General features: G+C 45.5%; 1 protein-coding gene across 1 annotated transcript in view; it reads right to left on the bottom strand.

Moving 5' to 3' along the window:
* Nucleotides 1-26,589, bottom strand: part of etfbkmt (electron transfer flavoprotein subunit beta lysine methyltransferase) — a 100,628-nt gene that overhangs the window by 70,637 nt on the left and 3,402 nt on the right. The window contains exon 2 of the mRNA XM_070901723.1: nucleotides 21,644-21,774. Coding sequence (XP_070757824.1) covers nucleotides 21,644-21,774 — 131 coding nt within the window. The remainder of the gene's footprint in view (nucleotides 1-21,643; nucleotides 21,775-26,589) is intronic.

Here is a 26,589-nt window from a genome sequence, read left to right as displayed (position 1 = left end):
TAACTTTAAAACGTAATAATGACAGAAGGATAGTTTGCAGGTGCAGCAGGCAATCAGGAAGGCAAATGGAATGTTGGCCTTCATTGTGAGAGGGATGGAGTACAAAAGCAGGGAGGTCCTGCTGCAATTGTGTAGGGTATTGGTGAGGCCGCACCTGGAGTACTGCGTGTAGTTTTGGTCACCTTACTTAAGGAAGGATATACTAGCTTTGGAGGGGGTACATAGACGATTCACTGGGCTGATTCCAGAGATGAGGGGTTACCTTATGATGATAGATTGAGTAGACTGGGTCTTTACTCGTTGGAGTTCAGAAGGATGAGGGGTGATCTTATAGAAACATTTAAAATAATGAAAGGGATAGACAAGATAGATGCAAAGAGGTTGTTTCCACTGGTCGGGGAGACTCGAACTAGGGGGCACAGCCTCAAAATACGGGGGAGCCAATTTAAAACCGAGTTGAGAAGGAATTTCTTCTCCCAGAGGGTTGTGAATCTGGAATTCTCTGCCCAAGGAAGCAGTTGAGGCTAGCTCATTGAATGTATTCAAGTCACAGATAGATAGATTTTTAACCAATAAGGGAATTAAGGGTTACGGGGAGCGGGCGGGTAAGTGGAGCTGAGTCCACGGCCAAATCAGCCATGATCTTATTGAATGGCGGAGCAGGCTCGAGGGGCTAGATGGCCTACTCCTGTTCCTAGTTCTTATGTTCTTATGTTCCACTGGTTGGGGAGACGAGAACTAGGGGGCACAGCCTCAAAATACGGGGGAGCCAATTTAAAACCGAGTTGAGAAGGAATTTCTTCTCCCAGAAGGTTGTGAATCTGTGGAATTCTCTGCCCAAAGAAGCAGTTGAGGCTAGCGCATTGAATATATTCAAATCACAGATAGATTTTTAACCAATAAGGGAATTAAGGGTTATGGGGAGCGGGCGGGTAAGTGGAGCTGAGTCCACGGCCAAATCAGCCATGATCTTGTTGAATGGCGGAGCAGGCTCGAGGGGCTAGATGGCCTACTCCTGTTCCTAATTCTTATGTTCTTATGTTCTTATTACACACCACCCAGTCTAGGATGGCCAGCTCTCTGGTTGGTTCCTCGACATATTGGTCCAGAAAACCATCCCTAATACACCCAGGAAATCCTCCACCACCGCATTGCTGCCAGTTAGGTTAGCCCAATCAATATGTAGATTAAAGTCGCCCATGATTACTGCTGTCCCTTTATTGCACACATCCCTTATTTCTTGTTTGATGCTGGCCCCAACCTCACTACTACTATTTGGTGGCCTGTACACAACTCCCACTAGCATTTTCTGCCCTTTGGTATTCCGTAGCTCCACCCATACCGATTCCACATCATCCAGGCTAATGTCTTTCCTTACAATTGCATTAATTTCCTCTTTAACCAGCAATGCCACCTCGCCGCCTCCTCCTTTCTGTCTATCCTTCCTAAATGCTGAATACTCTTGGATGTTGAGTTCCCAGCCTTGGTCACCCTGGAGCCATGTCTCCGTGATGCCAATCACATCGTATCCATTAACTGCTATCTGCGCAGTTAATTCGTCCACCTTATTCCGAATACTCCTCGCATTGAGGCACAGAGCCTTCAGGCTTGTCTTTTTAACACACTTTGACCCTTTAGAATTTTGCTGTAAAGTGGCCCTTTTTGTTTTTTGCCTTGGGTTTCTCTGCCCTCCACTTTTACTATTTGTCCTTTCTATCTTTTGCTTCTGTCTCCATTTTATTTCCCTCTGTCTCTCTGCATAGGTTCCCATCCCCCTGCCATGTTAGTTTAACTCCTCCCAACAGCACGAGCAAACACTCCCCCTCGGACATTGGTTCCGGTCCTGCCCAGGTGCAGACTGTCCAGTTTGTACTGGTCTCACCTCCCCCAGAACCGGTTCCAATGCCGCAGGAATTTGAATCCCTCCCTGCTGCACCACTGCTCAAGCCACGTAGTCATCTGAGCTATCCTGCGATTCCTACTCTGACTAGCACGTGGCACTGGTAGCAATCCTGAGATTGCTACTTTTGAGTTCTTACTTTTTAATTTAACTCCTAGCTCCCTAAATTCGTCTCGTAGGACCTCATCTCGTTTTTTACCTATATCGTTGGTACCTATATGTACCACGACAACTGGCTGTTCACCCTCCCTTTTTAGAATGTCCAGCACCCGCTCTGAGACATCCTTGATCCTTGCACCAGGGAGGCAACATACCATCCTGGAGTCTCAGTTCTGGCCGCAGAAACGTCTATCTATTCCCCTTACAATCGAATCCCCTATCACTATCGCTCTCCCACTCTTTTTCCTGCCCTCCTGTGCAGCAGAGCCACCCACGGTGCCATGGACTTGGCTGCTGCTGCTCTCCCCTGATGAGTCATCCCTCTCAACAGTACCCAAAGCGGTGTATCTGTTTTGCAGGTGGATGACCGCAGTGGACCCCTGCACTACCTTCCTTGCACTGCTCTTCCTGTTGGTCTTCCATTCCCTATCTGGCTGTGTACCCTTTTCCTGCGGTAAGACCAACTCGCTAAACGTGCTATTCACGTCATTCTCAGCATCGTGGATGCTCCAGAGTGAATCCACCGGCAGCTCCAGTGCCGCAATGCGGTCCATCAGGAGCTGGAGGCGGATACACTTCCCGCACACGTAGTCGTCAAGGACACTGGAAGCGTTCCTTACTTTGCACATAGTACAGGAGGAGCATAACACGTGTCTGAGCTCTCCTGCCATGATTAACCCTTAGATAAACTTAATTTGGCAACAATAATGCTCAAGATTACTTACTGATAAAGAAAAGAAAAAGAAAAACTACTTACCAATCACTTACCCCCTTGGCTGTGACGTCACCTTTCAATTTCTTTCTACTTTTTTGCCTCCCTGCTGCAGCTGCACCGGCTGGGCTCTCCGACGCACCTTGACCTCCCCGAACTGCTGGGCCTTTTATAGGCCGCTGCCGCTCCGACTGCTGCCTCTCCGACTTTTGGCTCTTTTGTCTTGGTTTCCCAAAGGAGTACTTGGAGAAAGTTTAGTATCATTTTCTGTGTTAGTATGCACCGAAAGTGTGAACAGAATTGTGGATGAACAAGAGACAGCACTTGAATAATGAATTGCCCATTGATCACAGTGCAACGATACATACATCATCATCATCGGCAATCCCTCAAAACGAGGATGACTTGCTTCCATGCCAAAAAGGGATGTGTTCACAGGTGTTTCAATAAAGGACCTGATATTCCAGATCCCGAACAACATCCTGAAGGGTGGAAGATGCCTGTGCTGGATTTTTTTAATGTGTGGTGGCCATTGCACACCAGCCACCACACGGGCTTGACAGAGCTCGGTCTTAGTCCAGTGGCAAGGATTACCCAAGACGACTGGAGATCTGCTCTGCTGCATGGGCCTAGTGAGCCCACATATCGCAGTGTGGGCTGACCCGGGCTGCCCCTGGGCCCTCGCTTCTTCTGGCCACGGACTCCTGGGTCCCGATCACGTCCCTCTACATTCTCTCACCGCTCCTGCGCCCTGACCTCGCCGCTCCTGCTGTACCTGCCCACACTCCAATCACCGAGCTGGACTTTGATGACATCCCTCTTCGCTGCCGTCGCCCTCCTGCACCAGCTCGCACTGTACCTTGCAGTGGTATGCTGCCAGCCTGCACATGGCCGTCGCTCGCCGCGCTATTTATGGCCCCGACCTGCTGCTGATGGTCTCTCACAGGTCGGAGCCGCCACGCTGCCCATGGCCGGCGTTCGCCATTTCTTTTATGGTCCTGACCTGCCGCTGATGGTCTCTCAGGTCAGGGCTGCCATGCTGTCCAGGAGCATACAGCAATGATACATACACCCACCCTATGGAACCATTACCTGCAAATGAGTGCAACTTTTTGTGCACCTACATTATTTCTAACAGAAGTCGATGGCAGATTTCCTTTATCGAGCTGCCCTCTGCCTGTCTGACCCATGTGCTCATTATCCATGTTAATATGAATAAAAATGGAGTTTAAAAAAATGGCAATGTGAAATAAAGATGCTCGAAGTACACAACAGGTCCAACAGCATGTAAAGAGAGAAAAATCACAGGTAATGCTTAGGGTCAAGATCCTTTGTGCAAATGGAAACTGGAAGATTTAATAAGATTGACCAAAACAAAGGCCGGGGAAGGTAAGAGGAGGACATGAGTCAAGGGTGCTGACAGAGTGGGAGTTAACAGGCTAAATGGCCAGTCAACAAGTGTTTTTTTTTTAGTTTTCACATTTTTATTTGAGAACTACTATACAATCTGAAAAGTTGTGAAGAGATGAAATCAGTGCGTGATGAGCAAAGATCAGCTAATTGAGGCAAAGGCATTAAAAGTAGTTCGGGAAGGCAATGAAAAGGCATGGGAGAGATACACACAAAATTAACTCACCAGAATGGAGGTGCATGAAACAGACAAGAAAATGGAAATAAGGAGAAAATAATGTCCGATGCTAGAAATCTGAAATTAAAAGAGAAGCTGCTGGAAACACACAGGTTTGTCAGTACACACAAAGGAAACTATGTTCTGAGAAAAAGTCCAGACTCAACACCCAAAGTGTTACTATGTCTCCGTTTCCCCTTCCAGCAGCTGACAGGACGCATTGCCAACACCTTTGCTAAGTAATGGGAGAGCTAGCTAAGGTCCGAAGTTGCTAAAGTCAGTGTTCGGATCAGAAGCCTACAGAGTGCCCAGGGAAAAGGATGTGACACTGTTGCTAAAGACTGCATTGATCTTGTTTGAAACCTTGTAGGAGACCAAATGCAGAAAGGCCAGAGTAGGAATGGGAGGTGGAGTTAAAGAGTTGGCCACAGGGAAGTCAGGGTCATTATTGTGGACAAATTGGTGGTGTCCAGCAAAATGATCACCCAATCTTCTTTTGGTAGGTAGAGGAGAGTGCACAGTGAGCAGTGATTACACTATAATAGACAGAAGGAAGTGAATTAGGTTCCTGTCTCTCACAGGAGGAGTATTTCAGGCCCTGGACAATGATGTGGGAAGAGGTAAATCAACAGGTGTTGCATCTCCTACAATTGTGTAGGAAAATGCCAACAGAAGGGCAACTGGAAATCAGGGTGGCAGAATAACAAAAGTGAGTAACACACTGGACTTTTGGGCATAATAGTGGAAGCAAAAACCCTGGAAACATTTAAGAAGTTTTTGGATGCATGTGGAAAGATAGAAAAAGAGCAACCATAGATTGCAAGGCTTGCTGGGACATTATATTTGGTCAACCTAAGAATTAGAGCTTACTTCAGCAACTGTACCAAACAAGCTGTCAGCAGTTGAAACCACGGGTTGCATTACCTTGCAGCAACTGAGGTCATCTGTCTTTTCTGTTTAATTATAACCACAATGAGGATGTGATAACCAAAAACCAGACACTGGAGTGTACAGGGGGCAAGAAAAAGGTTAGCCCAAATAAGGAAAGGGTAGCTAAGGCAAGTATCCATTGGATAACACTGATGAGGTAATTAATTACACTGCTGTAGAGAGACTGTTAAATCTTGCAGACTCTGCACTAGTACAAAAAAGAGGAACCATTACAAGTAATTCTATGGGACTTGTTTACTTGGGTGTATAAATAAGTTCCAATTTCTTTGGATTGCAGAGTTGGTACCCTAAGCCTTTGACTAGGGCACTCTCCCCTTGTATACAAGTAAAAATAAACTAACAATCTGATATTCTGCTTGTGTTAAGAGTCTTACCTTGAATCGGTATCTTCGACAGAATTTATTGGAGGTCCCACCGAGATCGCTTACTATTTGTCGGTGAATAAACGGACAAGAACAAGGTGACTCTCTAGGGAAGGACTCTAACTGGCCAGTCATCGGTGACATTTTTGTTACTAAAGGAGCCCTTCCTTGGAGAGAGTGCAAGTGTAGTCTGTTTGTCTCAGCAAAAGTACTGCGATCGTAGGACTCATTTCAGGATTGAGTTAAATTTTTGTAATCACTTCCTCTTTCAGCTTGACAGTAAGAGGGGACAGATTCCGAAAAGCAAAAAAATTCAGCGCTGAAGCAGGCCGGCAGATTGTAAAGGGGGGAAGGTAAGAAAAGACATCATTAAAAGGTCCCTGTTTCTTGTGTGATAGAAACAAATACCCTTGTGTGATAGGGAGAAATAAGATGGGACGCGATCCTTGTGGGATAGGATCATAGAAATTATCCTTGTGTGATAGGATAAGTCATCCTTGTGTGATAGGATGAGGACCCTTGTTTGATGGGGTCATTTAGAATAAGTTAAGGACTCAGTCTGTAGGGGCGTATAACGCAGACTAAGAATTGATTATTTGTTTAGTTAAAGCATAAGGATTATGATCTGTGCACCCCTTTGGGTTTTCGCATTTTTTTATTGCCTTCATAATATTGTTATGTGCGTCAATTGTCTATGAGCTCTTAGGAAGACATAACAGGGAAATCAACAGAGGAGGTTGTGTTTCAGAAACGTATAAATTGGTTGAGAGAGAACAGTGATCGGTTGATTAGCAGCGAGTGACTCGTGTCCAACAATATCTCAAACACCCAGACTGAGCCCGAATTAAGAAGCCAAATGGGTCACGTGACGGCCAGGTGAATTGGGCGTAGGGAACTCGGTTGGAGCGAGAGGACTGTGATACGGAGAACTGTGATATCTCAACCAGTTAAATATGGGTGCCGGAGCAAGCAAGGGCATACCAGCCTTTTTCATGCTCCAGAATTGTGGTCAGTCTTCAATTGATCACCTAAAAAAAAATGGGTAAAGTGGACTAAGGGTGAAAACAGGCCATTTCCACCCGATGGTTCATTTAATTTAGAGAGAACAACATGTAGAGGAGTGTCTTATAAACAGAGACCCAGGGGAAAAGAAAGTAATTAAAAAAAAAGGCCTGGGTTCTGATTCTTCGAGCCCACGTAAAATTAACAGAGGAAATAAATCAATATGTAAGAAAAGGAAAAAAAAAGAAGAAACCTTATAGTGATGTATATGGATCCAAAATGTAGAGCTGGCCGAACAATAAGCTTTGTTGAATGAAGAGAGACTTTTGTGAATGTCTGTTTTTGAGTGAGAGTACTTGTGTGATTTTGACTGCGGAATGAATGAAAGCCTGTTTGGGAAACCGGGGAGATGTCGGTTTGTTTTCGCTCCACCCACTTTTTCAAACAGAGTGAAGTTTTTTTTAAACCCTTCGTAGTGTTGTCCTGTATGTGGGAAGTTTAAGAGTGTGAACCTTATTGAATTACATTTTAAGTTAGAAAAGAAGGTGTCAATTTATTCGGATGATAAGTTACGGAGCTAGGAAATGAACAAAGGATAGGTTTGTTGAGCAAAAGATTTCTTTTTTAAAAACCTGCGTGGTCTGACAAGGGAAGTTGTAATGCATTTTTTTTTAAAAACCTGCGTGGTCTGACAAGGGAAGTTGTAATGCATTTTTTTTTAAAAGCCTGCGTGGTCTGAGAGGGGAAGTTGTAATGCATTTTTTTTTTAAAGCGAGGCTGCAGGCTGGGCGAGTACGCTCCCATTGCCCTTTGTATAAAACCTTGAAGCGAAAGCTTCTAGCTCAGTAAATAGATTTTAAATAAAATATTGGCAGTACAGTGTCTGAATTGGGATTTTGAGATATTTCAGGTGATTCTCCTTGATAAACATTTTGGTTGTATTGGAAAATTCTTGGGTTTGGAAGCCTTTTTAATAAAATTACACAACTACTGAGTCAGGAACTGAAGCTTAAAAGGTTGTAATTCATGAGACACTGTATCATAAAATTGAAGTTACAGAGCAAAATATTGGAGTTTTTGATGTTCAGCTTCTAAACCAGGAGTTTGGCACACAATTATAAAACAAGTACTTTGCATTCTGTGATCTGTGAATCACTATAAGCATAAATGAGAAGTCCGATTTTAAAAAAAAACAGTATTACCATATTTGACATTTTGTAATTCAACAATAGATACAAATACAAAAGGGGGGTGGCAGATTATATTTTGGCAACTTGGTATGCACCAGGTATTTCGGCAATTGCAAAACAAATCTGTGAAAATTGTGTCACCTGTCAGATAATGAATCCAGGTAAAAGGTAGAATCTACCTCCCACTCAAACCCAATGGGGCCTTTTGTAAATTTGCAAATGGATTGTATTGAATTACCCCCATGCATGGGATTTAAGTATGTATTAGTAATTATAGATGTGTTTTCTAAATGGGTTGAAGCTTTTCCATGTAAAAAGAATGACACAACTACTGTCGCTAAGCATTTGTTAAAAGAAATTGAACACGATTTGGCATACCTGTACAACTCTCAAGTGACAATGGGTCACATTTTACTGGGACAGTTGTGAAAGAAATGTGTCGAGTGTGACAAATCGACCAGCATTTCCACTGCAGTTATCACCCACAGTCAGCTGGATTGGTGGAGAGATACAACGGAATATTGAAGAATAAACTAGCAAAGTTATGTGATGAGACTGGACTCAAATGGGTCGAATTGTTACCTTTGGCAGTAATGGTAATGCGATCAGCAACAAATAGAACGACAGGATTATCACCACATGAAATCGTCATGGGACGTCCCCAACGTTTGCCTTTTTCTGCACCGTTTACTGCTAAACAAATGGATGTCCACAAAATGGAAGAAAATATGCTAAACTATTGCATTGCTTTAACAAAATGTATTTCTAGCTTTCATTCCTAGGTAAAGGAAGCCCAAATTGATCCTGCCGAAGGATGGAGCCTGGCATGTTCGTCTATGTGAAGGTGTTCAAGAGGAAAAATAGTCTTCACCCAAGGTTTGAAGGTCCATTCCAGATCCTGTTGACCACCAATACTGCCGTGAAGATAAAGGAGAGACCAACATGGATCCACGCCTCACACTGCAAAGGAGCTCCAGGACACGAGGAAAAGGAATCACCAACCCCATCAGTAAAGGGAAATGGACATTAGGACTATGTTTCCTTGTGACACTTATAATACCTGTAATGCCCGAATTGCATGTAAATACCTTCTTGTATATGTCCCACAAATACGCTACGGAAAACAACAAAGAAGGAGGTTGTTGGATATGTACCCAAACCCCTCTCCATTCTAAGGGAGGGATTCCTCTTAGACCTATCTCACTTAACCTGTCAGAAGTAGTAGAATGGTATATCTACCAGAACGGCACACGGCAATTCCCTAGGATGATAAGAGTTGCGTCTGTGGTAGTATACCCACCATCGGGCGACGGGAAGATGATGGAATCCTCTAGTTTATCATTGTACCCCATATCTGCAGAGCCCTGGGAAAAGGGGGGATATCATCTGAATACCTTTGAAGGGTGGTACCAACCGAGGTATGACCACTCCCAACAGCCTCCCTTCCTCACCCTTACCAGGGCCACAGGTATGGGAAGGCCGCCGGGGACAATATGTTTAGTAAGGAACTTGGCCGGGGGAATATTCGTAGACATGAGTCAGAGCGAATATAATTTTACAGTGATGGGTACTCCTGACGAGTTTCCCCTTTATACGTCCTCTCAGTTTTATGGTTGTACATTGAATGTCCCATACGCCAACCAGATAGGTACTTTCAACTATTCCCTGGTATCCGCAGGGTTTAATGTGGATGAAACCACCTTGTACAATGGAACATACTTTGTTTGTGGCCACAAGGCCACAAGGGGCTGGACAGGATCATGTTACCTGGCATATGTGGTACCATACATTCGTCACTCATCCTCTCGAGAAAATCACCCGCATTATCGATCCAGCCGAGCCATTACAGAAACAACGATTCTTTTCTATCCTTGTTCCCCCTCTAGGAGTAGCACGTGCCATAAGAGAAATAAGAAACGTGTCTAGAATATTAGAAGAGGTAGCAAACGACACTGCAGAAACTATATGCGGATTAAACGATGAGATGGTGGCTATAAGAACAGTAGCTTTGCAAAATAGAATGGCTCTAGACTATCTGCTGGCAGAAAAGGGTGGAACATGTGCACTATAGGGTCCGGATGTTGCTCGTACATTCCTGACAATTCTGAATTCCTGACAATTCTGAGGAAATAGGTAACTTAGTGGACAACATCCGGAAGGAAGTTGAAAAGTTAAAGAAACCAGGTTCCTGGGGCATGTTTGATTGGGCAGGCGAATGGTTCTGGCCTATAGGTCAAACCATAGTACAAGGGCTGATCATATTCCTGGTCATTATCTTTGCTCTATATTTGGTATTTGTCCTGATAAAATGCTGTGCGCGACTAGGGGCAACAGCCGTACCAGCGGGGGCGACCACCATGATGATAGCCACAACCCCAGAAGCCTCAGAGAAGGCAGAAACCATGGAGATGGAGAAACATAGAAACATAGAAAATAGGTGCAGGAGTAGGCCATTCGGCCCTTCTAGCCTGCACCGCCATTCAATGAGTTCATGGCTGAACATGCAACTTCAGTACCCCATTCCTGCTTTCTTGCCATACCCCTTGATCCCCCTAGTAGTAAGGACTACATCTACGTAGGACCTCATCCCTTTTTTTACCTCTGTCGTTGGTACCAATGTGCACCACTACAACTGGCTGTTCTCCCTCCCTTTTTAGAATGTCCTGCACCCGCTCCAAGACATCCTTGACCTTTGCACCAGGGAGGCAACATACTATCCTGGAGTCTCGGTTGCGGCCGCAGAAACACCTATCTATTCCCCTAACACTATCGCTCTCCCACTCTTTTTCCTGCCCTCCTGTGCAACAGAGCCAGCCACGGTGCCATGAACTTGGCTGCTGCTGCCCTCCCCTGATGAGTCATCCCCCTCAACAGTACTCAAAGCAGTGTATCTGTTTTGCAGGGGGATGACCACAGGGGACCCTTGCACTACCTTCTTTGCACTGCTCTTCCTGCTGGTCTTCCATTCCCTATCTGGCTGTGGACCCTTCTCCTGTGGTATGACCAACTCGCTACACATGCTACTCACATAATTCTCAGCATCGTGGATGCTCCAGAGTGAATCCACCCTCAGCTCCAACTCCGCAACGCGGACCGTCAGGAGCTGGAGGTGGATACACTTCCCGCACATGTAGTCGTCAGGGACACTGGAGTCGCTCCTGAGTTCCCACATGGTACAGGAAGAGCATAATGCGCGACCGAGCTCTTCTGCCATGACTTAACCTTTAGATAGGCAACAATAATGTTAAAGTTTACTCACTGTTAAAGAGAAGAAAGAAAAACTACTCCACCTTTCTGTTTCTTTTTACTTCTTTTTTGCCTTCTCCCTGTAGCTGCACAAGCACGCCTCACCAACCCCGGACTCGCACTGCTCCAACTGCCGCCGCCTCACTCTCCCGCTGGGCCTTTTATAGGCCTCACCAACCCCGGACTCGCGCTGCTCCAACTGCCGCCGCCTCACTCTCCCGCTGGGCCTTTTATAGGCCTCACCAACCCTGGACTCGCGCTGCTCCAACTGCCGCCACCTCACTCTCCCACTGGGCCTTTTATAGGCCTCACCAACCCCGGACTCGCGCTGCTAAGAGACTCTGTAAAATTCAGTTGGACTAAAAATTATTGTCCCTATAGTGACAAAAGGGAGGAATGTGGAAAGATAGAAAAAGAGCAACCATAGATTGCAAGGCTTGCTGGGACATTATATTTGGTCAACCTAAGAATTAGAGCTTACTTCAGCACCTGTACCAAACAAGCTGTCAGCAGTTGAAACCACGGGTTGCATTACCTTGCAGCAACTGAGGTCATCTGTCTTTTCTGTTTAATTATAACCACAATGAGGATGTGATAACCAAAAACCAGACACTGGAGTGTACAGGGGGCAAGGAAAAGGTTAGCCCAAATAAGGAAAGGGTAGCTAAGACAAGTATCCATTGGATAACACTGATGAGGTAATTAATTACACTGCTGTAGAGAGACTGTTGAATCGTGCAGACTCTGCACTAGTACAAAAAAGAGGAACCATTACACGTAATTCTATGAGACTTGTTTACTTGGGTGTATAAATAAGTTCCAATTTCTTTGGATTGCGGAGTTGAGTTGGTACCCTAAGCCTTTGACTAGGGCACTCTCCCCTTGTATACAAGTAAAAAATAAACTAACAATCTGACGGTCTGCTTGTTAAGAGTCTTACCTTGAATCGGTATCTTCGACATGCAACATAAGAAAGGAACATAAGAATTAGGAGCAGGAGTAGGCCATTCAGCCCCTCGAGCCTGCTCCGCCATTCAATAAGATCATGGCTGATCTTCTACCTCAATTCCACTTTCCTGCACCGTCACCATATCCCTTGATTCTCTTAATATTCAAAAATCTATCGATCTCTTGCCTTGAATATACTCAAAGATTGAGCCTCCATAGCCCTCTGGGGTAGAGAATTCTAAAGATTCACAACCCTCTGAGTGAAGAAGTTTCTCCTCATCTCAGTCCTAAATGGTCGTTATTCTGAGACTGACCCTTGGTTCTCGACTCCCCAGCCAGAGGAAACATCCTCCCTGCATTTACCCTGTCTAGCCCTGTAAGAATTTTGTATGTTTCAATGAGATCACCTCTCATTCTTCTAAATTCTAGAGACAGGGGAGCTCTATGGACTTTGGATGAACGAGCTAAGATGGGTCAAATTCTTCATTATGTGTATCTTTCATGATCTTTTCAACAAGGATACCACAGAAGAAATGGTCCCTCTGGAATGCAGAAAGGGGTTGGGAAGGCACACTTGGTAGTGTAGTTGGTGAAAATGGTGGAAGATGAACTGGTGAATGTAGAAGCTAATGGGATGGAAGGGTAGCCCTGTCCATGTGAGGAGAGTGGGGCTGAAGCATAGGGAATGGGGTAGATATGATCAAGGCTCTGTCAACCTCAGTATAGGAAAATTCTTAGCTGAAGAAAAAGGCCAATTAGAACCTCTTGCTGTTGCAGTACAGCTACAACACTGACATCTACTCGACAATGTGAAAAACTGCCCGGGTATGTCCTGTCCACAAAAAGCAGGACAAATCCAATCCGGCCAATTACCGCCCCATCAGTCTGCTCTCAATAATCAGCAAAATGATGGAAGATGTCGTTGACAGTGCTATCAAGTGGCACTTACTCACCAATAACCTGCTCACCAGTGCTCAGTTTGGGTTCTGCCAGAACCACTTGACTCCAGACCTCATTACAGCCTTGGTCCAACACAGACAAAAGAGCTGAATTCCAGAGGTGAGGTGAGAGTGACTGCCCTTGATATTAAGGCAGCATTTGGCCAAGTGTGGCATCAAGGAGCCCGAGTAAAATTGAAGTCAATGGGAATCAGGGGGAAAACTCTCCATTGGCTGGAGTCATACCTAGCACAAAGGAAGATGGTTGTGGTTGTTGGAGGTCAATCATCCCAACCCCAGGACATCGTTGTACGAGTTCCTCAGGGCAGTGTCCTCGGCCCAACCATCTTCAGCTGCTTCATCAATGACCTTCCCTCCATCGTAAGGTTAGACGTGGGGATGTTCGCTGATGATTGCACAGTGTTCAGTTTCATTTGCAACGCCTCAGAAAATGAAGCAGTCCATGCCCGCATGCAGACGACATTCCGGCTTGGGCTGATACGTGGCAAGTAACATTCGCGACACACAAGTGGCAGACAATGACCATCTCCTACAAGCTTGAGTCTAACCCCTGCCCCTTGATATTCAACGACATTAGGATCGCCGAATCCCCCACCATCAACATCCTGGGGGTCACCATTGACCAGAAACTTAACTGGACCAGCCACATAAATACCAGGCAACAAGAGCAGGTCAGAGGCTGGGTATTCTGCGGCGAGTGTCTCACTTGACTCCCCAAAGTCTTTCCACCATCTACAAGGCACAAGTCAGGAATGTGAAGGAATACTCTCCACTTAACTGGATGAGTGCAGCTCCAACATTACTCAAAAACCTCAACACCATCCAGGACAAAGCCGGCCACTTGATTGACATCACATCCACCACCTTCAACATTCACTCCCTCCACCACCGGCACACCATGGCTACAGTGTGTATTATCTACAAGATGCATTGCAGTAACTTGCCAAGGCTTCTTCGGCAGCATCTTCCAAACCCGCGACCTCTACCACTTAGAAGGACAAGGGCAGCAAACACCTGGGAGCACCATCACCTGCAAGTTCCCTTCCAAGTTACACGTCATCCTGACTTGGAAATATATCGCCGTTCCTTCATCATCGCTGGGTCAAAATCCTGGAACTCCCTAACAGCACTGTGGGAATTCCTTCACCACAAGGACTGCAGCGATTTAATTAGGTGGCTCACCACCACCTCCTCAAGGGCAATTAGGGATGGGCAATAAATTCTGGCCTTGCCAGCGATGCCCACAACCCAGAACAAATTTTTTTAAATTGGAATATTTAGAGCCGATATAATGGAGATACTGGAAGAAAGTTGTGGATGATGTTATGTATGCAACCCTTGATAACCTGTATCATATCGCCACCAGAGGGCATACCTGTTGGAGTCCCAAGGGATCCCAGCATCCCTTGGGAGCACTGTATATAAGCAGGCCTCCCATGCTGTACCAACACTCTGGAGTTTGAATAAAGGAACTAAAGTCACACTTACTTATGTCTACAGTACTCAGTTATATTACTTTATTATGAGCTTAACAGATGAGGATTCTAAATCTTGCACTCAGTCTTAGAGTAAATGACCATGCAGGCAGTGATGAACCCACACAGTAGACAGTCGTGGTTTTGCAGCAGTGATGTGAGGACCTTGCCCTAGTGAATGTAACGTTACAAGCATAATCTAATCTCCTTGGATGTCTTCCTCTGGGATGGACAATTTTTTTAAACCCTGAGTCTTTACTTTTTGCAATCGGCTCCTGCTCAATTAGTTCAATAGGGTCATCAACACAGGCCTCAGTTAGGAAGGATAACATTGGCCAAAGTTCCTGCTTCTGCTTATTAGCCAGCTGGCACGGTTATTTGTCTGGACATCAGAAAGGATGGGATTAGACTTGTCTGATACCATCCTGCGTCATAGTGGAATAGCTTGCTGATAATCACCATCAAGACTCGCAAGTGGAGAGTGACTTTTTGGGTGAGATGCCAAGGGGTTGTTACCACCTCCAGTACCTCACCCAAATGTCCATTCTTCATGTGTAAACCCAGTCAGTGAGTGGGGGCTGGGAGAGCATCAGAGCAATACTGGGGTGGTAACCAGGAATCGGGCTGCCAACCCTACTGTTTCAGCTGTAGGACCTGATATGGGTGGACCTGAAATGTAGGATAACATGGGAAGAGATGGTGTGTGCCTTCATAGGCAGAAACATACCATTTTCTCTTCCCTGCCCGCCCCCCACCCCTCACCCTGCCAAAAAAGATACCCACCATACTGCTTGCAAGAAAACCCAAACAATTTCTTTAAGTGTTAGATAAACTCGTGTAATTTGACAGTGGAATTATTGACCTATTGATGAGAGAGCAGAATTAGAGTGTTGTTGGCATCTGAGGCACAGTGGACAGTCGAGGAGGCGGGAGCTCGGAGCAGCGCGAGTCCGGGGTCGGCGAGAGGCCTATAAAGGCCAGCGGGAGTCGAGCAGTTCGAGCAGTCAGTCGAGGAGGCGGGAGCTCGGAGCAGCGCGAGTCCGGGGTCGGCGAGAGGCCTATAAAGGCCAGCGGGAGTCGAGCAGTTCGAGCAGTCAGTCGAGGAGGCGGGAGCTCGGAGCAGCACGAGTCCGGGGTCGGCGAGAGGCCTATAAAGGCTAGCGGGAGTCGAGCAGTCAGTCGAGGAGGCGGGAGCTCGGAGCAGCGCGAGTCCGGGGTCGGCGAGAGGCCTATAAAGGCCAGCGGGAGTCGAGCAGTTCGAGCAGTCAGTCGAGGAGGCGGGAGCTCGGAGCAGCACGAGTCCAGGGTCAGCGAGAGGCCTATAAAGGCCAGCGGGAGTCGAGCAGTTCGAGCAGTCAGTCGAGGAGGCGGGAGCTCGGAGCAGCACGAGTCCAGGGTCAGCGAGAGGCGTACCGGTGCAGCTACAGGGAGAAGGCAAAAAAACAAAGGTGACGTCACAGCCTAGGGGGTAAGTGATTGGCTGGTGATTGGTGAGTAGTTTTTCTTTTTCTTCTTATATTGGTCAGTAACTTTTAACATTGTTATTACCAGTTTAAGTGTATCTAAGGGTTAAGACATGGCAGGAGAGCTCGGTCGGGTGTTATGCTCCTCCTGTACCATGTGGGAACTCAGGGACGCTTCCGGTGTCCCTGACGACTATGTGTGCGGGAAGTGTATCCGCCTCCAGCTCCTGACGGTCCGCGTTACGGAATTGGAGCTGAGGGTGGATTTACTCTGGAGCATCCACGATGCTGAGAATGACGTGAGTATCACGTGTAGTGAGTTGGTCTTACCGCAGGGAAAGGGTCCACAGCCAGATAGGGAATGGAAGACCAGCAGGAAGAGTAGAGCAAGGAAGGTAGTGCAGGGGTCCCCTGCGGTCATCCCCCTGCAAAACAGATACACCGCTTTGGGTACTGTTGAGGGGAATGACTCATCAGGGGAGGGCAGCAGCAGCCAAGTTCATGGCACCGTGGCTGGCTCTGCTGCACAGGAGGGCAAGAAAAAGAGTGGGAGAGCGATAGTGATAGGGGATTCAATTGTGAGGGGAATAGATAGGCGTTTCTGCGGCCGCAACCGAGACTCCAGGATGGTATGTTGCCTCCCTGGTGCAAGGGTCAAGGATGTCTCGGAGCGGGTGCAGGACATTCTGAAATGGGAGGGAGAACAGCCAGTTGTCGTGGTGCACATTGGTACCAACGACATAGGCAAAAAAAGGGATGAGGTCCTACGAAACGAATTTAAGGAGCTAGGAGCTAAATTAAAAAGTAGGACCTCAAAAGTAGTAATCTCGGGATTGCTACCAGTGCCACGTGATAGTCAGAGTAGGAATCGCAGGATAGCGCAGATGAATACGTGGCTTGAGCAGTGGTGCAGCAGGGAGGGATTCAAATTCCTGGGGCATTGGGACCGGTTCTGGGGGAGGTGGGACCAGTACAAACCGGACGGTCTGCACCTGGGCAGGACTGGAACCAATGTCCTAGGGGGAGTGTTTGCTAGTGCTGTTGGGGAGGATTTAAACTGATATGGCAGGGGGATGGGAACCAATGCAGGGAGACAGAGGGAAACAAAAAGGAGCCAAAAGCAAAAGACAGAAAGGAGATGAGGAAAAGTGTAGGGCAGAGAAACCCAAGGCAAAGAACAAAAAGGGCCACTGTACAGCAAAATTCTAAAAGGACAAAGGGTGTTAATAAAACAAGCCTGAAGGCTTTGTGTCTTAATGCAAGGAGTATCCGCAATAAGGTGGATGAATTAATTGTGCAAATAGATGTTAACAAATATGATGTGATTGGGATTACGGAGACGTGGCTCCAGGATGATCAGGGCTGGGAACTCAACATTCAGGGGTATTCAACATTCAGGAAGGATAGAATAAAAGGAAAAGGAGGTGGGGTAGCATTGCTGGTTAAAGAGGAGATTAATGCAATAGTTAGGAAAGACATTAGCTTGGATGATGTGGAATCTATATGGGTAGAGCTGCAGAACACCAAAGGGCAAAAAACGTTAGTAGGAGTTGTGTACAGACCTCCAAACAGTAATAGGGATGTTGGGGAGGGCATCAAACAGGAAATTAGGGGTGCATGCAATAAAGGTGTAGCAGTTATAATGGGTGACTTTAATATGCACATAGATTGGGCTAGCCAAACTGGAAGCAATACGGTGGAGGAGGATTTCCTGGAGTGCATAAGGGATGGTTTTCTAGACCAATATGTTGAGGAACCAACTAGGGGGGAGGCCATCTTAGACTGGGTGTTGTGTAATGAGAGAGGATTAATTAGCAATCTCATTGTGCGAGGCCCCTTGGGGAAGAGTGACCATAATATGGTGGAATTCTGCATTAGGATGGAGAATGAAACAGTAATTTCAGAGACCATGGTCCAGAACTTAAAGAAGGGTAACTTTGAAGGTATGAGGCGTGAATTGGCTAGGATAGATTGGCGAATGATACTTAGGGGGTTGACTGTGGATGGGCAATGGCAGACATTTAGAGACCGCATGGATGAAGTACAACAATTGTACATTCCTGTCTGGCGTAAAAATAAAAAGGGGAAGGTGGCTCAACCGTGGCTATCTAGGGAAATCAGGGATAGTATTAAAGCCAAGGAAGTGGCATACAAATTGGCCAGAAATAGCAGCGAACCTGGGGACTGGGAGAAATTTAGAACTCAGCAGAGGAGGACAAAGGGTTTGATTAGGACAGGGAAAATGGAGTACGAGAAGAAGCTTGCAGGGAACATTAAGGCGGATTGCAAAAGTTTCTATAGGTATGTAAAGAGAAAAAGGTTGGTGAAGACAAACGTAGGTCCCCTGCAGTCAGAATCAGGGGAAGTCATAACGGGGAACAAAGAAATGGCGGATCAATTGAACAAGTACTTTGGTTCGGTATTCACTAAGGAGGATACAAACAACCTTCCGGATATAAAAGGGGTCAGAGGGTCTAGTAAGGAGGGGGAACTGAGGGAAATCTTTATTAGTCGGGAAATTGTGTTGGGGAAATTGATGGGATTGAAGGCAGATAAATCCCCAGGGCCTGATGGCCTGCATCCTAGAGTACTTAAGGAGGTGGCCTTGGAAATAGCGGATGCATTGACAGTCATTTTCCAACATTCCATTGACTCTGGATCAGTTCCTATGGAGTGGAGGGTAGCCAATGTAACCCCACTTTTTAAAAAAGGAGGGAGAGAGAAAACAGGGAATTATAGACCGGTCAGCCTGACCTCAGTAGTGGGTAAAATAATGGAATCAATTATTAAGGATGTCATAGCAGTGCATCTGGAAAATGGTGACATGATAGGTCCAAGTCAGCATGGATTTGTGAAAGGGAAATCATGCTTGACAAATCTTCTGGAATTTTTTGAGGATGTTTCCAGTAAAGTGGACAAAGGAGAACCAGTTGATGTGGTATATTTGGACTTTCAGAAGGCTTTCGACAAGGTCCCACACAAGAGATTAATGTGCAAAGTTAAAGCACATGGGATTGGGGGTAGTGTGCTGACGTGGATTGAGAACTGGTTGTCAGACAGGAAGCAAAGAGGAGGAGTAAACGGGTACTTTTCAGAATGGCAGGCAGTGACTAGTGGAGTGCCGCAAGGTTCTGTGCTGGGGCCCCAGCTGTTTACATTGTACATTAATGATTTAGACGAGGGGATTAAATGCAGTATCTCCAAATTTGCGGATGATACTAAGTTGGGTGGCAGTGTGAGCTGCGAGGAGGATGCTATTAGGCTGCAGAGTGACTTGGATAGGTTAGGTGAGTGGGCAAATGCATGGCAGATGAAGTATAATGTGGATAAATGTGAGGTTATCCACTTTGGTGGTAAAAACAGAGAGACAGACTATTATCTGAATGGTAACAGATTAGGAAAAGGGAAGGTGCAACGAGACCTGGGTGTCATGGTACATCAGTCATTGAAGGTTGGCATGCAGGTACAGCAGGCGGTTAAGAAAGCAAATGGCATGTTGGCCTTCATAGCGAGGGGATTTGAATACAGGGGCAGGGAGGTGTTGCTACAGTTGTACAGGGCCTTGGTGAGGCCACACCTGGAGTATTGTGTACAGTTTTGGTCTCCTAACTTGAGGAAGGACATTCTTGCTATTGAGGGAGTGCAGCGAAGGTTCACCAGACTGATTCCCGGGATGGCGGGACTGACCTATCAAGAAAGATTGGATCAATTGGGCTTGTATTCACTGGAGTTCAGAAGAATGAGAGGGGACCTCATAGAAACGTTTAAAATTCTGACGGGTTTAGACAGGTTAGATGCAGAAAGAATGTTCCCAATGTTGGGGAAGTCCAGAACCAGGGGTCACAGTCTGAGAATAAGGGGTAAGCCATTTAGGACCGAGATGAGGAGAAACTTCTTCACCCAGAGAGTGGTGAACCTGTGGAATTCTCTACCACAGAAAGTAGTTGAGGCCAATTCACTAAATATATTCAAAAGGGAGTTAGATGAAGTCCTTACTACTCGGGGGATCAAGGGTTATGGCGAGAAAGCAGGAAGGGGGTACTGAAGTTTCATGTTCAGCCATGAACTCATTGAATGGCGGTGCAGGCTAGAAGGGCTGAATGGCCTGCTCCTGCACCTATTTTCTATGTTTCTATGTTTCTATATTAACGTTCCTTATCTTCCTACATTACTGGTCCAGTCATTTCAAAAATGCAAAACAAATACCGTACCAAACATTCCAGGAGCCCTGCAGTCACTCCATGAATGAAACAGTATACATTCATTTTGTTTCTGGGTTAAGAATCAAAGTTATTTGAAAATTCTTCCTGGATTCCTGCCAAGTATGCCATTATCATTTTTTCTGTTTCAAAATTCTATGCCTCATACTCACATAACTGTCTGCTTTATGCCTTATAAAATACGGACTCCTACTGTGCTTTCAATGAATCTGTTCCTGTGTTGCTATTAACATGAAATTGTTTTATTTCGAATGACTGATCACCATGTTTGGTCCACATTTTCTTTGTTTCACGATAAAACAGTGAGCGCAGTCTACGCGTTTATTTTGTGCTGTAATTTTGAAGGCTTTCAACACTGACTAAATTCACCCTTCTGTGTGGCGCTAAGCCATACAGATCAGTAGGTCTCGGGGTTCGATTTCCAATCCTTGCTAAGTTAGCTGATCTCGGATGGGACAGCGGTTCAGGTGCTGTAATTATCCATTTCATTCCTGAGCTAGCGAGGAGGGGAAAAAAAATCATCCAAGATTTCTAGTCCTGATTCTTCTCTTCTTAGCAGTCCCTCGGAATCGAGGATGACTTGCTTCCACACTAACATGAGTTCAAAGGTGGCTGATGAGTCCAATGCAAGATCTACAGACTCTGTCACAGGTGGGGCAGATGGGGATTGAAGGGACAGGTGGGTGGGGTGCTTGGTTTGTCGTACGCTCCTTCCGCTGTTTGTGCTTGACTACCACGTGCTCCCAACGAAGAGACTTGAAGTGTTTGATGCCTTCTCGGATGCTTTTTCTACAGTTTGAGCGGCCAGGGATTCCCAAGAGTCGGTGGGGTGTTGCATTTTTTCAGGGGGGCTTTAAGGTGGCCTTGAAGCGTTTTCTCTGCCCTTCTGGCGCTCTTTTGCCGTGACGGAGCTCGAGTAGAGTGCCTGTTTTGGGAGCCTTGGATCAGGCATACGGACTACTTGATTACTAGATTGCTAGATCACTGACCCCTGTACTCTGTGAATATGACATCTGGGTAGGATCAGGCTCCATTGTGATGCCTTCACAGTGAAACAATCTGTCAACACTCACTGACTTAGGTGCACATGTAAACATTTGACAAAAGGACAATGTAGCAGAGAGCAGTTGTCATCCATGAGCCCATACCTAACAAGAGTTAGGAACATAGGATCAGGAGTTCAGCCCCTAGAGCCTGTTCCACCTTTCCGTTAGTTCATGGCTGATCTGTACTTCAACCCCCTTGACCCAACTTTGCTCCATGTCCCTTGATACCCTTAACAAACAAAAATCTACTTATCTCAATCGTGAAAATATCAATTGACCCAGTGGCAGAAATTGAACCCAAGACTTTCTATATATTGTGCTCTGATTCTCTTACGACCACAGACACAATTGCATGTCAGTTTTTCCGATTCACTTATGCTTACTTGGGTCAATGTCATTGGCAAGAACGTGTGTTGCTCCACTCTTAAAAGCTGCAATGGCAGAGGCACCACAGCCACTTCCCAGGTCCAACACCTTCTTTGCCTTTGTGACTACAGGATTATCCAAAAGGTACCTGAGAAAAATGTTTAGAACAAGCGAGTTAGGACATTTGGACGCCTAATATCTCTGCAGCACTATACCATTGCAAGATAATTTTCTCCCCTTCCCACCCCTCCTCTTCCAATGGCGTACTCTTTCTTAGGGTATGTTTTCCACAGCTGCCACTCGCCCTATGGGACCTTTTCCTACTATCCATTCTTAATGTCCATGAGCGACAATAGGCTATTTGATCGAGCCTGATCCTCTCCTCATCCAATGTCAACACTCACCATTGGGTCACTGGACAACAATCAGCTCTTATTTTACATAGGAACATAAGAATTAGGAGCAGGAGTAGGCCATTTGGCCCGTCGAGCCTGCTCTGCCATTCAATAAGATCATGGCTGATCTGATCTTGGCCTCAACTCCACTTCCCTGCCCGTTCCCTATAACCCTTGACTCCCCTATCATTCAAAAATCCGTCTATCTCCACTTTAAATATATTCAATGACCCAGCCTCAACAGCTCTCTGGGGTAGAGAATTCCAAAGATTCACGACCCTCTGAGAGAAAAAAATTTCTCCTCATCTCTGTTTTAAATAGGCAACCCCTTATTCTGAAACTATGCCCCCTAGTTCTAGATTCCTCCACAAGGGGAAACATCCTCTCTGCATCTAGCCCATCCAGCCTCCTCAGAATCTTATATGTTTCAATAAGATCACCTCTCATTCTTCTAAACTCCAAGGAGTATAGGCCCAATCTGCTCAGCCTTTCTTCATAAGACAACCCCTTCATCTCAGGAATCAACCTAGTGAACCTTCTCTGAACTACCTCCAAAGCAAGTATATCCCTCCTTAAATAAGGAGACCAAAACTGTATGCAGTACTCCTGGTGTGGTCTCACCAATACCCTGTACAATTGTAGCAGGACTTCCCTACTTTTATACTCCATTCCCCTTGCAATAAAGGCCAACCTTCCATTTGCCTTCCTAATTACTTGCTGTACCTGCATGCTAATCTTTTTTGTTTCATGTACAAGGACCCCCAGATCCCTCAGTACCACAGCATTTTGTAAGCTCTCCCCATTTAAATAATAATTTGCTTTATTATTTTTCCTACCAAAGTGGATAACCTCACGTTTTCCCACATTATACTTCATCTGCCAAATTTTTGCCCACTTGCTTTGTAATAGCTTTGGCTCAGTATTTGCCTCTGAGTCAGCAGGTTGTGAGTTCAAGCTCCATTCCAGAGACTTGAGCACAAAATCTAGGCTGACACTCCAGGAAGTATCTGGTACTGAGGGAGTCCTGCACTTGGATCATATGTTAAGCTGAGGCCTTGGCTGTCAGACCTCTCAGGTGGATGTAAAGATCCCACGGCACTATTCAAGAAGAGCTGGGGAGTTCTTCCAGTATACTGGCCAAAATGTATCCTTCGCCCAACATCACTAAAACAGATGATAATTTATTTATTTTTAGAAAAGAAAATATTCATTATCTATAAAGCGCTTTGAGACGTCCGGTGGTCGTGAAAGTCGCTATATAAATGCAAGTCTTTTTCTTTGCTGCTTGTGGGAGTGTTAAAGTGACTACACTTTAAAAGTACTTCATTGGCTTTGGACGTCCTGAGGTCAAGAAAGGTGCTATATAAATGCAAGTCTTCCTTCTTTCAGTACAATTTAACAACTTAATATAAAGTGCCCTTTACATAAAAACACTCACTCAGAGAGCTTTACAAGGACAGGTGGATGCCTAGCAGAAAGTGAAAGGATTGCAAGGGGACACGAAAGGCACGCTCGAAGAGATGATTTTTGAAAGCAGTGAGAGAGGTATCAATGCTACTAAACACTAAGTGATTAAAACCAATTTTGTTCTCAAGGAGCAGTGTCCTCCAGGCATGTTTATTTTGCAATCTAATGCATCAATTTTACTGCTATGTTGAAGTCTATGAATATTTTATATCTAGTTTAGTGTTGTCACTGGGATTTCAGTAAACCAGAATGCTGCATAATTGGAATTTATCTTTATACTAGCAGATCTCTCGTGGCATTGCTCAGAAATGCTGTCTTCCAATATTACGGGTATTATCAATAGTGTGACGGGGATAATGCTACAGGAAGTAAGTGCGACACTTACAGGAGGCACACACTGTATGTAAGATGAAAGATATATCGATATATATATATCTTGAACTGATAAACATAGAGTAACAGAATCACAGATCTGTCCTTCCAGGATGTGTCTGGAGAGAGCATTTTGAGCTGTATAATACCAGGGTGAAATACTAGTGGTTATGGATCTGTCACTGGTAGCAGCAGAGCACTGGATAGTGCAGGAATAGGAATATAAAGTGAGGAATTAAGAAGTGCATTTAAGAAAATTAATTCTTGGGTTATAGGCGTCGCTGACAAGGCCGGCATTTATTGACCAGCCCTTGAGAAGGTGGTGGTAAGCCATCTTCTTGAAATATTGCAGTCCATGTGGTGAAGGTTCACTAAATATGGTGTTAGGGAGGGAGTTTCAGGATTTTGACCCAGCGACGAAGGAACGGCAATATATGTCCAAGTCAGGATGGTGTGTTATTTGGAAGGGAAGCTCGAGATGATGGTGTTCCCATGCTCCTGCGGCCATTGTCCTTCTAGGTTTGTGAGGTGCTGCCGATAAAGTACTTTGCGACTTTAAAGGATGTTGGCTTGAGTGACTTTTACCTATTTGGTATGAATACATCAAACACAGTAAGCTAAGTGACAACGGTATTAAGTTAGGACGATAATAAATGAAATACTAATTTCAATGGTCCTAATTGTTGAACTTGTTTCTGCTGCTTATTAAAGTGCCTTCCAGCATTGACATTTAGACAAACTCCAAGAGAGGTCAGGACAGAGTAGGTAGGGAGAAACTGTTCCCATTGGCAGAAGGGTCAAAAACCAGATGACACAGATTTAAGGTTATTGGCAGAACCAAAGGCGACATGAGGGGAAACTTTTTTACACAGCGAGTGGTTATGATCTGGAATGCACTGCCTGAAAGGGTGGTGGAGACAGATTCAGTCGTGGCTTTCAAACAGAAGTATCTGAAGAAAAAACATTTCGAGGCTATGGGGAAAGGGCGGGGGAGTGGGACTAGCTGAGGTGCTCTTGCAGAGAGTCGGCACAGGCTCAACTGGTCAAATGGCCTTCTTCTGTGCTGTATGATGTGGAATCTATATGGGTAGAGCTGCAGAACACCAAAGGGCAAAAAACGTTAGTAGGAGTTGTGTACAGACCTCCAAACAGTAATAGGGATGTTGGGGAGGGCATCAAACAGGAAATTAGGGGTGCATGCAATAAAGGTGTAGCAGTTATAATGGGTGACTTTAATATGCACATAGATTGGGCTAGCCAAACTGGAAGCAATACGGTGGAGGAGGATTTCCTGGAGTGCATAAGGGATGGTTTTCTAGACCAATATGTCGAGGAACCAACTAGGGGGGGAGGCCATCTTAGACTGGGTGTTGTGTAATGAGAGAGGATTAATTAGCAATCTCATTGTGCGAGACCCCTTGGGGAAGAGTGACCATAATATGGTGGAATTCTGCATTAGGATGGAGAATGAAACAGTAAATTCAGAGACCATGGTCCAGAACTTAAAGAAGGGTAACTTTGAAGGTATGAGGCGTGAATTGGCTAGGATAGATTGGCTAATGATACTTAAGGGGTTGACTGTGGATGGGCAATGGCAGACATTTAGAGACCGCATGGATGAATTACAACAATTGTACATTCCTGTCTGGCGTAAAAATAAAAAAGGGAAGGTGGCTCAACCGTGGCTATCTAGGGAAATCAGGGATAGTATTAAAGCCAAGGAAGTGGCATACAAATTGGCCAGAAATAGCAGCGAACCCGGGGACTGGGAGAAATTTAGAACTCAGCAGAGGAGGACAAAGGGTTTGATTAGGGCAGGGAAAATGGAGTACGAGAAGAAGCTTGCAGGGAACATTAAGGCGGATTGCAAAAGTTTCTATAGGTATGTAAAGAGAAAAAGGTTAGTAAAGACAAACGTAGGTCCCCTGCAGTCAGAATCAGGGGAAGTCATAACGGGGAACAAAGAAATGGCAGACCAATTGAACAAGTACTTTGGTTCGGTATTCACTAAGGAGGATACAAACAACCTTCCGGATATAAAAGGGGTCAGAGGGTCTAGTAAGGAGGGGGAACTGAGGGAAATCCTTATTAGTCGGGAAATTGTGTTGGGGAAATTGATGGGATTGAAGGCCGATAAATCCCCAGGGCCTGATGGACTGCATCCCAGAGTACTTAAGGAGGTGGCCTTGGAAATAGCGGATGCATTGACAGTCATTTTCCAACATTCCATTGACTCTGGATCAGTTCCTATGGAGTGGAGGGTAGCCAATGTAACCCCACTTTTTAAAAAAGGAGGGAGAAAGAAAACAGGGAATTATAGACTGGTCAGCCTGACCTCAGTAGTGGGTAAAATGATGGAATCAATTATTAAGGATGTCATAGCAGTGCATCTGGAAAATGGTGACATGATAGGTCCAAGTCAGCATGGATTTGTGAAAGGGAAATCATGCTTGACAAATCTTCTGGAATTTTTTGAGGATGTTTCCAGTAAAGTGGACAAAGGAGAACCAGTTGATGTGGTATATTTGGACTTTCAGAAGGCTTTCGACAAGGTCCCACACAAGAGATTAATGTGCAAAGTTAAAGCACATGCGATTGGGGGTAGTGTGCTGACGTGGATTGAGAACTGGTTGTCAGACAGGAAGCAAAGAGTAGGAGTAAACCGGTACTTTTCAGAATGACAGGCAGTGACTAGTGGGGTGCCGCAAGGTTCTGTGCTGGGGCCCCAG

This window comes from Pristiophorus japonicus, chromosome 15 (genome assembly GCF_044704955.1).
Source record: "Pristiophorus japonicus isolate sPriJap1 chromosome 15, sPriJap1.hap1, whole genome shotgun sequence".
Taxonomy (NCBI): domain Eukaryota; kingdom Metazoa; phylum Chordata; class Chondrichthyes; family Pristiophoridae; genus Pristiophorus; species Pristiophorus japonicus.
Note: the sequence above shows the minus strand (reverse complement) of the source record. Positions and strands in the feature narration are given on the sequence as shown.